The following is a 17,690-nucleotide window of genomic DNA, read 5'->3' on the forward strand; positions in this document are numbered from 1 at the left end:
ATGACTGTTTTTGTGTCAGTTGATGACTGTTTTTGATGTCAGTTGATGACTGTTTTTGTGTCAGTTGATGACTGTTTTTGTGTCAGTTGACTGTTTTTGTGTCAGTTGATGACTGTTTTTGATGTCAGTTGATGACTGTTTTTGATGTCAGTTGATGACTGTTTTTGATGTCAGTTGATGACTGTTTTTGATGTCAGTTGATGACTGTTTTTGATGTCAGTTGATGACTGTTTTTGATGTCAGTTGATGACTGTTTTTGTGTCAGTTGATGACTGTTTTTGATGTCAGTTGATGACTGTTTTTGATGTCAGTTGATGACTGTTTTTGATGTCAGTTGATGACTGTTTTTGATGTCAGTTGATGACTGTTTTTGATGTCAGTTGATGACTGTTTTTGTGTCAGTTGATGACTGTTTTTGATGTCAGTTGATGACTGTTTTTGATGTCAGTTGATGACTGTTTTTGTGTCAGTTGATGACTGTTTTTGTGTCAGTTGATGACTGTTTTTGATGTCAGTTGATGACTGACTGTTTTTGATGTCCGTTGAAGACAATATTTTGGTGTGATTGTTAACATTTCTGGTGTCATTAATGACTGTGTGCTGTCACTGACTATTTTTGGTGTCCCTAATAACCTTTTTTCTGTCATTGGCATTTTTGACAGCTGAATTGAAATAAGGTCAATAAAAATATCATAAGATACTGATTTTAGATAAGGATGCACATTAATATTTTTTTCACTTTCTGATGTGTGTAGTCATTTTATGTCTGTCCAACACAAACACACACACACAAACACGCGCACACTCACCGAGAGATAATGAATAAATAGTTTTAGAGTACTGACTGAGAGTTCAGGCCACTCACTGCATTTGTGTTTTGAGTGCTGTACTCTCAAGACGCACAATGCTTTTTAAGGACATTGCCATTCATTTGCTTGATGCTTTTATCTTCTTGCAAGTGAGGTAGAATTCAGTCCAAAAAAAAAGCGAGCCGTTAAAGGAGCTGACTCAGTCATACTACGGCTGCAAGCCTGAGTTATGCTTCAATACGAATAGACTTTTGCAGCTATCCGAAGATTCTAGGATGAGGCGGTTTGGAAAAGTTTTGAGTTTTGTCCCTTTGTTTACATTTAACTCCATCATGCTACAGAAAGCATGAGTCTTCTGAGTAAAATTCCAAAGATTTGAAGTAGTACAAGAGTCAGTTCCGGTCGACTAATCTTGACTAACCACAGTGGGGTGTTTCACTGTGTCTGTCAGACAAAACATGTGGCCATGTTGTGTCTGAAAAGTATAAATGTTTTTGTAAATATGAACTTTTGTATAAAAGCAATATCACTCTGAGGTAGAACAGTCAGAGGTAAAGTTTTTAGACATGGAATGTCTTTAGTGGTTTACTAGTAAAAATTTATTTATTTATTTTTTATTTGTTTCAAGAGACAGTAAATAGAGGCGGTTAAGGGGGATGGACGTTAGGTTGCCGTTGCTTTAACGCAAGCAAATACTTTTCACAAATTAAACCAAGTAACGGGTATTTGTAGGAATCGTCAATAGGAGTCTATGTAGTTGTTCAAATGAGACAATTTGTGAGTCATAAAAAGACTTCAGAAAAAGTGTGCATGTCTGTGCCAGGAGCTGATGTAATGATGATGATAACAGAGATGATGCTTTTGTGCAGAAATTGCTGCACAGTCAGAGTCGAGCGAGATCAGACAGGACTGGAAACCCCCGTTTCTCAGCAACGAGGAGTTCACACAGCTAATGCTGGAGGTAAGATTTTACAAATTCTTTATTTTATTTTATCTATGAATCCTTAGCTTTTTCACTGCCTATCCGCTCTTTGTGGTTCCTAGGCGTTGGATGGCTTCTTCCTTGTTATCCTGACCGATGGAAATGTCATCTATGTCTCGGAAAGCGTCACGTCCTTACTCGCCCACCTACCGGTCAGTGCTTGGGTGTTTGTGTATGACGTGATAAAATGTAACATAAAAATCCACAGACGAAAATATATTTGTACGGTTTTGGCATGTTTTGATACAGATCATGCTCATAGCTAGCAAGAGCGACTCATGGAAGTCATTTAGTCAGTTTTATTTAAACTTGCACGGCATCGCGTTAACTTTTGGTGACGTTAAAATGAACCGATTAAGTAACTTTAAACTGCATGCTATGTTTCGCAGTGTTTTTTCTTACATTTCTTGTAATTTCGTACTAATAAAATACCGAATGAAGGTCTTATTAATTGTTACTTAGTTCAGACATGTTGACTTGGTGCTTAATACTTTGTCTTCGTGTTCTAGTCGGATTTGGTGGATCAGAACCTGCTTAACTTCCTTCCAGTCTGCGAGCACACCGACGTATACAAAGCCCTGTCTTCACACCCAGAAGGCGAGAACCTCAGTCCAGAATACCTCAAGAGTGAGGGCTACAACCAACAGCTATTTCCTATTAAAAGCTGTTCAATTTTAAGGACGCTGTATAGTATCTTGGTGTAGCTCGACCTCATGATATCTGATATATTTGTAATTCCTGTTTTATTTTCCAGCTAAGGGTCAGCTGGAGTTTTGCTGTCACATGCGCCGAGGCTCTGTGGACCCCAAAAAACCACCTGTGTACGAATACGTCAAATTCATCGGCAACTTCAAGTCACTCAGCAACAGTGAGTAGTGTTCGCTGGGCCTCATTCATCAATTTTTGAGTAAATACCGAGTAACCAAACAAACAAATTTACACCAAATATACAAAGGTTTTTGTGTTTGTTTGGTTTTTTTTGTCTCAGTGCCACGTATAAGTCGTAACGGTTTGGAAGGTGTACTCCAGCGGTCGTTGCGCCCAGCGTTTGACGACCACGTGTGTTTTGTTGCGACAGTGCGGCTAGCCACGCCTCAGTTTATCAAGGCAAGATGCTCAGGGTCTTTTTTTTTGTTTATTTTTATTAACATCTTTACGAAAACGTATTATTCGTATTCGTCGTTCATCTGGATTTTACATTATGCTTTTAATTTTTTATTTTTTTTTATTTTATTATGAGACTTATTGGTCCCTGGCTTTACTGGTATTATAATTTTTTTGTGGTATTGACGGTTACATGTTATTTTCACCCTAGAGCTAATTTGTTTCCCTGGAAAGAAGATTAATTATAGCCTGTAACACATGTCCTGCACAGATCTGGGTTTTGCTCCTATTGACTGATTATTGATTAACTAAGCTTGTGCCATGACCAACACATTTGTGTTTAGCTTGTATTGATTACTAATAGACTGTCTGCAGATGTTGTCTACACCAGGTACGTGTGTGCTTAGCTTCTATCGATCGATTGATTGATTTGTCTGCAGGAGATGTGTACAGTGGAGGGGTCCAACGAAGAGTTTACCTCTAGACACAGTCTAGAGTGGAAATTTCTTTTGTTAGATCACAGGTAATGGTCTACCATTCTTTAAGTTTTTTTCCTCCCCTTTTTTTTTTACCTTATAACTCATACAGTTTTACTTTCCAGAGCTCCTCCCATCATCGGCTATCTTCCCTTTGAGGTTCTGGGGACGTCTGGCTACGACTACTATCATGTAGATGACCTGGAGTCACTGGCTAAATGCCATGAGCATTGTGAGTAAATATCAATTTTCACACAATCACGCACATCCATGCCGCCAGGGTGTGCCACTTTGTTAAAGCACTGAATGGTCCATTTTTGCCTTGTGCAGTGATGCAGTTTGGAAAGGGCAAGTCATGTTACTATCGATTCCTGACTAAAGGCCAACAGTGGATCTGGCTCCAGACTCACTACTACATCACCTACCACCAGTGGAACTCGCGGCCTGAGTTCATTGTATGCACGCACACCGTAGTCAGGTAAGGTTTTTACATGCTCCTTACAATATCCAAAGAAATGCCAGTTTTGTATTATTTACACAAGTCAATGCTTGCTGCCCCGTCATGGCTCGAGACCTTTTCATGGTGAAGCTTAGGGCTATGTCACCTGGAGCTTAATGCACCATTTGGCGAATGCTCTTATCCAGAGTGACTTACATTTTTATCTCATTTTTATACAACTGAGCAATTCAGGGTTAAGGGCTTTGTTCAGCTTGATGGACCTGGGATTCAAACTCACAACCTTCCAATCGATAGTCCCAACATCTTAACTACTAGGCTATCAGTCCCCATGTCAAGAGATCTGGTGGGAGAGATCAGGCACAGATTGAGCCTAAGGACCTACTTGAATGTGTACTTGATTACTCCCAGGGATGTATACAGGGCTGGGTCTCGGTAACTGTAGCGTCCACAAGCAAACGACTGGTGAACCGCCCATCAGCTCAAGCTTAGCTTGTGAGCTCACCTTCAGCAAGAATAAAGGTAGTAGGGGTTCAGGTGCAAATGCCATTCGGCTGGCAAGTATATGATGGACAGTCTGGGAGCTTGCAATGGAATGTGGCTCTAGGACTATGTTAACAGTAATATATGGCCACCAGTACCAAACTTCTTAATCATAGATTGTCTCTCTTCTTCTCTCAAGTTCCAAAAGGATTTGGGCTTCAGTCTGGTTTAAGGATGCTCACCAGTCATAGACTGAGGGCCTTGTAGATGATTATGAATGTAGATGTTCCTCTAGGCTCTGAACTGGATAGGTGAAATGTTATTAGACTTCTTTCCATGGATTATCAATAACAAGCATTACTTGATCCCAGAGCACTTTGGGCCAAAGGTTGGTTGTTAATCTTGTGACTGTATCATCAACCCTCTCTCTCACTCACTCTCTCACTCACTCATTTTCTACCGCTTATCCGAACTACCTCGGGTCACGGGGAGCCTGTGCCTATCTCAGGCATCATCTGGCATCAAGGCAGGATACACCCTGGACGGAGTGCCAACCCATCGCCGGGCACACACACACTCTCATTCACTCACACAATCACACACTACGGACAATTTTCCAGAGATGCCAATCAACCTACCATGCATGTCTTTGGACCGGGGGAGGAAACCGGAGTACCTGGAGGAAACCCCCGAGGCACGGGGAGAACATGCAAACTCCACACACACAAGGCGGAGGCGGGAATCGAACCCCCAACCCTGGAGGTGTGAGGCAAACGTGCTAACCACTAAGCCACCTTGCCCCCATCATCAACCCTAAGGTCATATATTTTGGTCACTTTAGTTAAAAAAAGAAAGGGCCTGAGCTGTGAAGGTAAAAGACTGAGCTGTCTTCTTGGTTGCTTGGAAGTACAGGTGCAAACTTTGTTGAGAGACAAATTCAAGTCCCAACCTTTGGTAAGGGAAGCTTTCGAGTAATTGAAGTCGTTGAGTGGTGCAGAAGTGAAGCCTGGTGATAGGAGAAGTCTGGAGAGAACAGAAACTAAGAATTTTGGGTTGTCTTAAAGAAGATCTGGAAAATCATTCTGTTCCTTCTACGGGGAAGAAGAGAGATGGGAGGAGCTGTTTGAGTGCCAGAAATCTGGTCATCTGGTCATTTAGAGACTCTCTTTATGATATTGACCAACAGATTGAAAGTTTTTTTTTTTTTTTTTTTTTTTTACAATTTTACTTAATGGTCTGTTGTGATGAAGCAGCAGCTTAGTTTTGGACTTGTCATGATCTGGAGTCACATATAGTTTAATGGCCTAACAGAGCTTAGTGCTGGAGGGTCAAATCTCAGGACTACCAGAGAACCAGTGTTGGGTTATTGAGCAAGACAGTTCCATTCTATTCTATCCAAGTGCCTTTACAGACTTTAATTGCCCCATGATTTTTCCATTTAGATATGCTGAAGTACGGGCAGAGCAGAGAAGAGAGATGGGCATTGAGGATTTGCCTCCCGAAAGAACAGAAGACAAGGTGAGATAAAGCTGAGAGCAAAGTGAAATCAACAAATATCTTCAATGCTTCAATGTTTTTCGTAAATTTAGGTTCAGGTTGTCTACAGCTTTTGGTTTAATTAAACTTCCCCCTCATTCCTCTCTCAACCGCTCTCTAGCAGTCTCAGGACTCTGGTTCTGAATCCCAGTTAAACACTTCCAGCCTAAAGGAGGTGCTTGAGCGCTTCGATCACAGCCGCACACCGTCCACGTCCTCGCACAGCTCCCACAAGTCCTCGCACACAGCCATGTCTGACAGCACGTGCACCTGTAAGTGTCGTCACATTGTTCTGGTTATTAATATACTGTGATTTTTTTTTTTTTTGTATTCTTTCGTGCACCATTTTATTTATTACAGGAAAATAAAATTGATTGTTACACGATGCTATATGCAAAAATATTGGAACATGTGACATACTGGTGATTTTTGTTGCCCAGGTGTGTCTTGTTAGAGTTTTATGTTTAAACAGGTAATAGCTCCGGTTGTTACCTGCCAAGGAAAACTGCATCAGATGACAAACATTATGATAGCTAAAATAAGGAGGGAAAAAAAACAAAATAAGAGTCCTCAACAAACAGCTATATGAGCCATGGGTAAAGGTTTTACAATCAGTGAGATTTTTGTAAGACGCAAATAAAGTTAGAAGTAAGCATCAGAAGGCCAGAATGGAATCAGCAACAATGCAATGCATAGAAAAAAAAAAACAACAACAACATATTTGGTGGAAAACTCCTGAGGGGGCTATAAATGTAAAAAAGTTCAAGTTTAAAGCAGTCGTTACTATTGATGATCGAGTGATCTCCTTGATGCGTACGTCCTGCAGTTTTGGATGCTCATAAATGTTTTTTGTTGATTTACTCAATTAATCATGTAGTCATAAACGTCACTCTGACGATTTTTACCGTAGTCTTATTACTCGGTCGTGTCCCGTTTCTGTCTCAGCCACTCCCACTAAGCTGCAGATGGACGTGAGCACTCCGCCTCGGCCGAGCACCGTCGACATGACGCAACACCGCCGCTCCTCTGTTAGCAGCCAGGTGAGTGCGACTCTGCCAGTTTTATACTAATGTCTACGTGTGAAACGTCTCGTTTTCCCATTCTGTAATTCACCTGATTCCATCTGCCTCATTTTAAAGGCTTTGGAAATTGGCAGAATTGAGAAATGTGCTTATTTCTGTGCACATTCACGAGTTACATGCATGATAACAAAGTTGCACCGATGGCCTGTTTTTCATAATTAAGGCATTTCGAATTGAATTGAAACGATCGTGGTTGTAGGTGAAGGTAAATTGTGACATCTGCTTATATATTCATGAATTTCTAAGACTTTGATTTCCAGCTTTCTAAATAAAAACTTTTCAGATGTATCGAGTCTTGTTCGGAGTAACTTTTTTTTTTTCTTGAGATATGAGGTGCTTTTTTATTATTTATTTTTTTCCACCGTCTTCCTTAGAATATTCACACAAGCTCCCCTGCTCATATTAACCAACCGCAGCAACAGCAACAACCACAACCTCAACACAACACACAGGTAACCTTATTGCAGTCTGTTTTCTGTTATTCCTTACTGTGTGTAAAATGCATCTGGGCAGTAGATCCTGCTGCATGTCATAATCCTGATCAATGCGTTTTCACGTACTTCTTTTAACCAGAGATTGAAATGCTCCGATTTTACTTTATTTAGTCTCTCCCGTCATGTTTCATTGGCAATTTTTTTTAAAATTATTATTACATGCACAGATTTTATCAAGCTATCACAACCAGTCATGTAGTGAGAAGATATCATAAAGCTCAGACGGTTTCATTAACGTTTTACTTTCATACTTTACGTTCTGTGAATAACGGTTCGAGTTTGAGTGAATTCAGGAAGCTCCGAAATAATATGAACAAACTTTTTCCCCTGAAAGCCTCGTTTTCCTTAGAGCTGGTTGATGGATGAGAAACAATTGCATTACATCTGTGTGTGTGTGGGTTTTTTTTTTATGTGTGTGTTTGTGTGTGTGTAGCAATACTCTACACAGCTGAACGCCATGCAGCACCTGAAGGAGCAGTTGGAACATCGGACGCAGATGATCGAGGCCAACATTAAAAAGCAGCAGGAAGAACTGAAGCAAATTCACGAGCAGCTTCAGAAGGTGCATGGCCAGGGCCTTCAGGTATTTCGTCACCTACAGAAATTTACACACTAGCTTAAAAAGGAACATAATTGTACTACAGGTTAGACTATAGCCCTATTCGGACGGGATTAGTTTTACGTGGGGTAATGCAATTTTACCTCAGGACGTCTGTAATATAAATTGGCCAATTCGCACGGGACAAGACATCTCAGTAAAACTATCAGAAGTGGGAGGGGTAACTCGCTTTACGCACCACAGTAACCTCCTTGTCGTCATGTGCGTATGACGTTGCTTCCTGTTATCACGTGCGCAAACAGACAACATGGCAAACGGACAACATTTACAGCGGGTCTATTCGGACGGGATTAGTATTACCTGAGGTCATTTTTCCGGACCTTTTTACAGAAGGTAAAAGTCACCGTAATCTTTACTGACATTGTCCGTAATGATTACCGAGACGGCACATTCGGACGGGACTAAAATCACTGAGAAGCTCTGGTAATAATTACTTTACCCCCACGTCCCCACGTAAAACTAATCCCGTACGAATACGGCTTATGTTTTAGTATCACACGTAAGAGAGAAACGGACGTAAAAGGCCTCGGATGTTACGGAGAGACTGATTCAGTCAGGAAAATTGTACCTTGAAGACACACCATAAACAGTAACAGCATTCCTTTTCCAGCATACATTTACAAAAAAAATATAAATACAAAACTAAAGGAAACACAACCCCCACACACACACACAAACGTACACAAAAAGAAACAAAGTCCAATAGGTAAACATGAGTATATGTGCATCAAATGTCCAACAAAATATATCGCAGGCTGAGAGGAAAAGCACTTCACGTGAATGAAGTCCGTCTTATCTGCTAGATGCTTCCCGAACATTTTTCATCCCTTTCAGATGTGCTTGCAGCAGTCCACAGGTGGGGTCAATATGCAGCTCCCTCAGGTGAGTGGAGCTTCATGCTCACAAGCTGAAGTTAGAGTGCAGAGTGTGACGAGCACCGCCCACAGCACAACGCATCAACAGCAGCAAGCTCCGCCTTCCCAGCAGCAGAATTCGCAAGACTCCATCCTCACACAGGTTTCAGTGACACACTCATGTTCTGACTCAAAATTACTCATTTGTGATTATTTCATTAATCACTGCAGCCTGTCACGATTCATGAGACAGCAGACGGAGAAGAGTGCAGTTCCAAATAACGTCAATAAAAGACCAAATGGCTCTGAAGCGTTTGAACTGATCTCATGCTTTTTATTTATTTCTTTTTTTTCTTTTCGGTTCACTTCTGACCCATCCATTAAGGATGACATCATTACATTTGTCTAGTCCTCGTTGCTCCTTATAGCACGTCGTTATGCTAATGGTGTCGGGGTGAAGCAGCGTTTTCGAGGTTGCCTTTAATTATACGATCTCTTTCCTTTTTAAACTCTTAGAGGTTTTTTTTTTCCTTTGTCTCTTCTGCTTAGCAGGGTTCAGTGTATAATTCGATGATAGTCGGTCAGCCGGGCAACAGCAGCGTCGTGCAGATCCCCAGCAACCAGTCACATAACATCACTCAAGTAACTACAATCAACAGGTGTGTCAATAATATTCTGTATATTCCATGAAAATCAGTCGTTCCAGTATAATTGCTATAAACTATATAATTTTTTTTGTCCACTCATGTTTATACATTGATATAAAGTGTTAATGTAAAGAAAATTTATAATAATGATCTGTTTTGAGATTTTTAACCTTGCACGGTGTGTCCGAATGCATACGTATGGTGAATTTGATAAGACATTTCGTCCACAATCAATATTTCAGCTCAATACATACTGTATGACTACAGAAAGCGGATAATTTGTCCTTTCTTCAGGTTTCCCGGACAGCAGTTGATCACTAAGTTAGTCACTGCTCCCATGGCTTGCAGCACCGTAATGGTTCCCACAACCATGTTTATGGGCCAGGTAGTGACCGCTTACAGCCAGTTTGCACAGCAGCAGGGCCAAACACAGGCGATAGCAGCGGTGTCCGATTCGCAGCAGCACCACGGATCGACGCAAACTCAACAACCGTTCCTGCAGGTAGGACCAAAATCCACACCAACACTCACTAAGCTGTAAATGATCTTTACTATAAAGTGTTTACTGCTTGTTTTGAGTGAATTAAAGTTTTCTATACTTTCTATAAATAGTTTGGAAGGCCCCAGAGTTTGTTGTATCATATTTAGGGCATCATGTATACCAAGGAGCCAGCAAAATAAGTCTCGGACAAAGTTCTCAAACTGTATTAATCAGGCCGTGATTATATAAAAAGACAGTATGTCGGTTCAAACATGGAACATCCCACAAAGCAATTTAAATGTATTAGTTTATTAGTAAATTAAGGCTATCGACCAAAAATCCACCAGGCAGTCAAGGGTAACTCTGAACGTGGTGCTCCCGACACCATGCTTCACTGTGCAGAGGTGATGAGCAGTCGTGAGTTTCTTCCCAATGTAGCACTTTCACACAAGTTCAGTGAAAATGTTTGGGGGCCTTAAATCAATCCAAGTTGAGGGGTTTTTTATTGTGATTCCTCTGTATAGCTAATATATATATATATTGGAGCAAAATGTCCAGCAGTGGGGGGCACGGTGGCTTAGTGGTTAGCACGTTCGCCTCACACCTCCAGGGTTGGGGGTTCGATTCCCGCCTCCACCTTGTGTGTGTGGAGTTTGTATGTTCTCCCCATGCCTCGGGGGTTTCCTCCGGGTACTCCGGTTTCCTCCCCCGGTCCAAAGACATGCATGGTAGGTTGATTGGCATCTCTGGAAAATTGTCCGTAGTGTGTGATTGTGTGAGTGAATGAGAGTGTGTGTGTGTGTGCCCTGTGATGGGTTGGCACTCGGTCCAGGGTGTATCCTGCCTTGATGCCCGATGACGCCTGAGATAGGCACAGGCTCCCCGTGACCCGAGGTAGTTCGGATAAGCGGTAGAAAATGAGTGAGTGAGTGTGTCAGAATCCCAAATTTCGACAGACGGAGCACTACAACTGTCAGCGTGATGCTCCCACCACCATGCTTCACTGGACAAAAGTAACACTTAATTGCCAAAGCCAAAAAGTGATCAGTTAATGGTTATTGATTGAGGCTTTTTTTTGTTGTTGTTGTTCTACAGGGAGCCCACATTTTGCAGAACAACCAGTCTACACAGCTAATTCTGCAGGCTTTCCCCATTCAGCAACAGGGTGCGTTCACTACAACACAACAACCGCAGCAAAAACCACAACAGCAGTTAAAGCCTCAGACTGTAAAGCAGCCAAAAACCTCGTCCTCTCACCAAACGGACAACTCGAGCACTCAGTGACACAAGAGGGAAATGTTTTAGTTTGAACTTCACTGGTACTTCGTTGGACATCATTTCTACAGCAATAGGACTAAATACCGAACCACCGGATGGCCACCAGCGCAGCGAAACTCAGTATTTCACAGCAATAACAGTACGGACCTCGGTGCCATTGAAATAGCTTTCACTTTACTTCTTTTCTAATTTATTTAAGAATACAGTTTAATCTGGGACTAAAAGGAATCTTGCTCGTTTAATAACTGTACAAGATGTGTGTACAAAGCCATGTGAATATCCAAACATAAAGGAACAAAGTGAATATTTTATACACATCACAAAAAAGGCTCACGGATCTTTGTTTATACGACTGTGTTGGGGGGGATAAAGTTGTTTTATAAATCTATATATAAATATATATTTAGCCCAAAAAGCAGAAATCGCTCACAAATGTATATTTTACTCCTAATTTTGAAAGTATTCTTTTAACATATTTTATACATAACCACAGTGTTACCTCTATTTCGTGGACAAATGTAGTTCTTCAATTGTTAAAGTGCCAACAATTTAGTTCTTCTACCAAAAAAACAAACCCACGCATATAATATAGTGACTTCTTTAAAAAATTTGTCTCATTGTAGTTGATATAACTTAATGTGCTTCCACACACTAAATGGCCCTTATTTTAATAATCACAGTGTTAATCATTTTTGTGTGTGATCATTTACAATGTGGAAAGAGCGAGTCCTGACTCTATAAACGTGCAGGAATTTTTATTTATATCAGAATGATTTATGTTATATTGTAGTCTGTACAACTCCAAGTAGGAATTATGCAACAGACCACGAGGTCGCATCCAACACAAAGCATGATTTGTGTGTGTGTTTGTGTGTATGTATGTGTGTGTATATGTATGTGTGTGTGTGTATATATAATTTTTTTATTTTTATTTTTATTATTATTTTTTTTTAATATTTAAATAAGGCCCTTTAATAGTGTTCAGCATAAATACTGTTTTCATGATTGTGTCAGGTTGCGGGGTTTGTATTTGTTTCCTTTGAACACGATAGCGCGACAACAAACTAGCAACCGTTTACCGCTTCTTTTTTTTTTTTAGTAGTTATTTTTATTTTATTTTTTTTGGATGATTTTACACACAGTAAAAATTGTTTTGTTTCAGTTCATTTCCCCACAGACATTTTTAAAAATCAAATATGCCCGAATCTTACTAGAAGTACAAGTTCGCTGCAAATGCCATGTTTTGTACTCTCGCACTTTATTCTATTCTCAAAAAAAAAGAAAGGATCAGCGTGTGATCATCTAAAATACATTTTGAGAGTATAAAATATTCTTAAAATTCAGCATCTGCACAATCCTATGGATTGTTTTGCAGCTTCCACATTGTCCTCTTTTGCCATACTGTTTTTAAATGTGTGTGTACACTTTTAAATGTCAAGAGAATGACTATCTAACTAATAGATATCGTTAATAATTTACCCTATAATTGATGGTGTGTTTTGGGTTATTCAATATCATTTATTTATGATTTTAGTCACAAAAGAAATCTGATATATTTTTTTTTTTTGTATGATTTTTTTTTTTTATCATTATGGAACAAATGAACATATCGTATATGGACTGTGTTGACATTCGAAGTTGTGTGTGTGTGTGTGTGTTTTTGTGTGTGTGTGGCCAGAAATTAAAAGTTGTACCTCGTCCCTTTATTGCTGTACGGGTTGCGTACGTCAAACCCAGGCGATAACCAATCAGTTCTTGCCTTGCAGTAACTTCAAATTCTAGAACGTTCCTTACTCACATGCTAGTTCTATACCTCATTGTAATGTTTATTGTTTTTTTTTTTCTTAGAAAATCCAAAGCGAATTCGTTTCCGTATTCTATGGACCCTGGTGGAAAGCTGTGTATAGACCGTCAACACTGTCGTGTGAAAATGTATGCATTGTGTCTAAAGTCTTCCAACTAGGAAAGTATTACTGAAATCATTATAGGATATTATACTCTATCTGAAACCTATGTACCTTTTATATGCTGTGTATCTTTTTTTTTTGTCATTTGCAGATATTTTGTTCTTCAGCCACCAAAGATAACTTGTACAATTGGACTCCTTTTGTCATGTACGCTCACCGACCACTTTATTAGGAATGCTTATTCAGGTATCCAATCAGCTGTTAGCATATCAGAGTGTAAAATGCTATGTCAAGAGCTTCAGTAAATGTGAGAATGGGGGGCGGGGGGTGTTATCTCGGTGATCTCGATTATGACAAAAACTGCTGATTTTCACTCGAGTGGAAAAAAAAAATCATCCAGTCAGCAGCGGTTCTGGTCCACTCGAAATGACTCAAGCCGAACAGGAAGGCTGTGAGAACGCCTTTACATAGAGTAAACACCATTCACACCATAGATGGTCTACCATAGGTTTTCCTACTACAGTGGCTGTGGAGTTGTACAGGTATTAATAACTGTTGTCTAAGACTTGATCCCATGTTATCATGTTAAAGGACACAAAAATAGTTTGGTTGCATTATGAAACATCTTCGTATTTTGGATGTGACAGTCATTAAGCTAGATAGCTGTGAGGAGGCAGCTAATGTTTGTTTATTTTTCAACACAATGAGCTAAAATAAAGGAAGAAAGCAGCATTTGACTCCTGTAACTTTGTTGTATCTTTGCTGATCTGAACAAAAAAATTTGGAAACAGATTTTGTGTTTGAATTCAACTTGTACCACGACAACTTGTCAACTATTAAAATTTTAGTTGGCCGTGTTGGCTTATTGTCAACCAGTGTCATCCTGTGCATTGCTGCTAATGTGTGTTTGGTGGCCTGGAAAAACCCTTATCATGGTCTTTAAGAACTGAAATATCGTCGCTGTCGGGCGGAAACCTCGTATGTCCAAATTTTGTCAATTTCATATTTTTTCACATATCGATGCTATTAGTCAGTCCCCACGTGGGTCTGTTATTTTTACAAGTTATTAACCAATCTAAAGTCTTGAAAATAGCTTGAGCGCAAATCTCATAACTCCATTGGACACTTCAACTGTCCACCTCTTCCTCACTCCGAGGGAGAGCTTCACGGCATATTTCTCCTCAAGAAGAGTCGCAACGAATCAACACGTCTTCTGAGGTAAATGTCTTCAAAACACTGGGCTCAAAGAAAAAAAAATCTTGACCCCCGCTAGTTCTGGTGCTCGTCTGAGGACAGGAATTTAGCGCAAAACCCTGTTTTGGAGATATGAGGATTCCGCCTGACAGCAACGATATGTTTCTTTTACACCAGCAGTTTATAGCACAGTGCTGCTGAATGCTGGATGCTGACTAGTCAAAAAAAAAAACAGGATCTCAGACAGGGTTGATTCTAATCATCTACGATTTTCTCATTTCTTTAGTAACATCGTAAGAGCTTTAATGGCAAGCGACCAAGTAAATAGATTGGAAAACACTTTTTGTTACATATACATTGCAGCACAGTGAAATTTTTTCTTCACATATCAGATCTCAGGGTACATGATACAGCACCCCTGGACCAGAGAGGGTTAATTGCCTTGGTCAAGGGCCCAACAGTGGCAGCTTGACAGTGCTAGGGGCGTAAACCCTGTTCCTTCAATCAACAACCCAGAGCCTTAACCGCTTGAGCCACCACTGCCAATAAAATTTAGCATTTAGAAGGAGTCTTCAGATTTCTGTGTCTGTAGATTCTTCAGGAAATTAGTTTGGTGGATGTTTGGTCCCGTCACGGGTCAATAACAAAAAATAACAGTTGACAAATTGCCTTGGTACAATCTGTTTCCAAATTTGTTGTAGCGGTAACAGGAGTAAATGGGCTACATACGAATATCAAGTGGTGACTTTCTAGTTTCCTCTTCAGTCACTGTAAAAACCAAAACGTAAAAAGTAATTTTCTCTCATGCTATATCAAGTGTGATTGTAGGCTGGCGAGTAGATTTTATTTTAAATCATTAAACACTTAAGTCATTACACTTAAACAATCCGTATACAGAATGTCAAATAAAGTTAAAATCGCTAAGCAATCGTTTGACAAAGATAACAAGCTATTAACATTTGTAGACTAACTTGGCTGTGCACTGAACACTTAAAATGGCCGACTCCCTAATCAGTACCCTGAAACAGTATTAGAACTGATTGAGACGCTCCCATTAATTACACATCGTTGATTGTTTTCTTGTACAATTTCTAATGTACTCATAGCCGTAAACTCACTACTAAACACAATTTTGGGGAAATTTGGCATCAAAGTATAAAAAAAAAAAACACAAAACAGTTAAGTCGTTCTCGTTTTTATTTTCGGGCTCACTATTAAATCAAACATGAAAAGTTCATCCTCAAAGCTTTCAAAAACATATTTACACAATCCTTTGAGGCTCTTGAGCCAAACAGGACAAACTTCTACTACTGCATCAGCAGGAGAAAAAATCTTCAACTACGTACAAATTATAAACATCGATCGTTTCAACGTTTTTCCTTCTACATTAACCTTTGTTCAGAGGCTCAGTTTCAAAGTTTTTCCTTTACATTCTTACATACAACATTTAGAAAAAGAAAGCAGAAAATGCTAGCATGCGATGCAAAAGTCTTGATCGTTTTAGATAAGTAAAGCGTTTAAGTACTGCAGTAAGTTTAACGTAGCATTAACATACACTTTACAATACCAGGGCACTAAAAAAAGGGTTTTTTTCCTTTACAAATAATGAATACACTTTAGGAACAGGATGGATGCTTTTTTTTTAGTCACAGTAATAAAGAAGACTTTCACCAAACAGTTGCTAATAACACGTGAACCAAGCACTGAGGACACCTCTGAGACATGAAAGAGCATTAATCCACAAAAAGATTTAATCACACCGCTAAGATTTGACAAACTGGCTACTTACACCATGATGTCACCATGACAGTTGGGCATTAATCTCTCTAATCCTCGGGATGACTATGTTGTAATGATGTTCAACTAATGCTCTGGTGACTGAGCACATTGAATATTGGTTAATGGGCTGACTCTTAAGATACAGCTGTCTCAGCTTTTCATGCACTCGGTATACTGCATTAGATCAATATGGCAAAACGGAGTCCAGCTGCGTGTGAATAAATATATCAACAGATATGTTGGCGAAATTTGTTTACGGTCACTATACTGTTACTCAAATACCAGTACTTAAAGAGTAATTACACCCATGTTTGTTTAAAGTTATCTTGGGAAATTCGTATTTACAAGTTAACGACATCACGTGCGTTAAGGTCATTTTAGTCGTAGCAAGGTGGATTTTTATTAACTTGAAATTTATTAACTTTAAAAACAAAAAACATATAAAAAAATTAAACCATTCTAAACTTTATCGTTATATATTATATCGTAATTGTAACATGCAAGTGTATTTTGTGCAGGTAGTTAGCTAGTTGATGTTGAAGCCGGTTTACATTTTCTGTACGGCATGCCCCCACAAATTCCGATTGTCCCGCGCTTGTAATTATCACTTTGTGATGGCGTTCATTAGAGTTCAGCTCATATATACGATCTTTTCGACACGACTTGAACACGCATTAGTCAATTTTCTGGGTAGATATAAAAAAAAAAAAAAAGGAGAGAGAGAGCTTGTTAAAAGCAATCATGCACATAAAGCTTTACGTTAATAAGTAACTGCACCACATTCTTTACCAGAAGCACACTAGAAGGGGGGTGGGGGGTGTAAATCTAAATTAAACACAGAACTACACAGTCAAAATCTATCAACATACAAACACACTCAAAAGGTGCTTATTCATGAGTAAAATGTAAACAAGTTTAACTGACGAAAAGCGCTAGCAAAGCTAGCAATTAGCAGTCCTAGCGAAACCTACTATTGTAAACCTACAAGCTAAAAAAAGAAAAACAAAACGCATTAAACACGCAAACTAAACTAGCTAAATGACAAAACTAGCAATTTTTACGCCAAGTTAACTCATCATTCGTCTTAAGCTTAGATGGTGAATTTTAATTTCATTGGTGATTTCATTTTTATTTTGGACACAAAAGAGACTTTTCATACTGTAAGAGTTGGTAACTCAGGCAAAAAATAACTGTGTTTGAGATTTGTAACTAGTACTTCAAGAGAAAAATGTTCTTGTAACTTTCTCATATCTGATTGGCCAGATCAGTAAGTAGCCCTCTACTGAAAATGTATGGAAGGAGTCTCCATTGTCAGTTTTCCACAGGTCAGGATTTACTTCGATAAAACTTTCCAGTTTCTCAGTAATATGCTAAGCTGTGTTTTATTTATTTATATATATATATATATATATATATATATATATATATATATATATATATATATATATATATTTCAAACTTTGTTTTGTTTTTTGATTCTGTTTATTTTTTTTATTTTTTTTTTTAGA

The 17,690-nt window shown here is 39.2% G+C and overlaps 1 protein-coding gene across 4 annotated transcripts in view; it reads left to right on the forward strand.

Annotated features, from left to right (window-relative positions):
* clockb (clock circadian regulator b) overlaps positions 1 to 13,939 on the forward strand; it is a 24,433-nt gene extending 10,494 nt beyond the window's left edge. For 2 of the 4 annotated variants that reach the window (XM_060864510.1, XM_060864509.1), the window contains exons 5-21: positions 1,679 to 1,770; positions 1,854 to 1,943; positions 2,301 to 2,418; positions 2,546 to 2,659; positions 2,780 to 2,898; positions 3,336 to 3,418; positions 3,497 to 3,603; positions 3,702 to 3,849; positions 5,754 to 5,829; positions 5,969 to 6,119; positions 6,793 to 6,887; positions 7,304 to 7,381; positions 7,857 to 8,006; positions 8,877 to 9,059; positions 9,446 to 9,555; positions 9,838 to 10,045; positions 11,120 to 13,939. In XM_060864510.1, coding sequence (XP_060720493.1) covers positions 1,679 to 1,770; positions 1,854 to 1,943; positions 2,301 to 2,418; positions 2,546 to 2,659; positions 2,780 to 2,898; positions 3,336 to 3,418; positions 3,497 to 3,603; positions 3,702 to 3,849; positions 5,754 to 5,829; positions 5,969 to 6,119; positions 6,793 to 6,887; positions 7,304 to 7,381; positions 7,857 to 8,006; positions 8,877 to 9,059; positions 9,446 to 9,555; positions 9,838 to 10,045; positions 11,120 to 11,308 — 2,111 coding nt within the window. In that variant the 3' untranslated portion in view covers positions 11,309 to 13,939. The remainder of the gene's footprint in view (positions 1 to 1,678; positions 1,771 to 1,853; positions 1,944 to 2,300; positions 2,419 to 2,545; positions 2,660 to 2,779; positions 2,899 to 3,335; positions 3,419 to 3,496; positions 3,604 to 3,701; positions 3,850 to 5,753; positions 5,830 to 5,968; positions 6,120 to 6,792; positions 6,888 to 7,303; positions 7,382 to 7,856; positions 8,007 to 8,876; positions 9,060 to 9,445; positions 9,556 to 9,837; positions 10,046 to 11,119) is intronic. The other 2 variants (XM_060864512.1, XM_060864511.1) reach the window with 2 other exon arrangements.
* The last annotated feature ends 3,751 nt before the right edge of the window (positions 13,940 to 17,690 follow it).

The sequence above is a fragment of the Tachysurus vachellii genome, chromosome 2, assembly GCF_030014155.1.
Source record: "Tachysurus vachellii isolate PV-2020 chromosome 2, HZAU_Pvac_v1, whole genome shotgun sequence".
In the NCBI taxonomy this organism is placed as follows: Eukaryota; Metazoa; Chordata; class Actinopteri; order Siluriformes; family Bagridae; genus Tachysurus; species Tachysurus vachellii.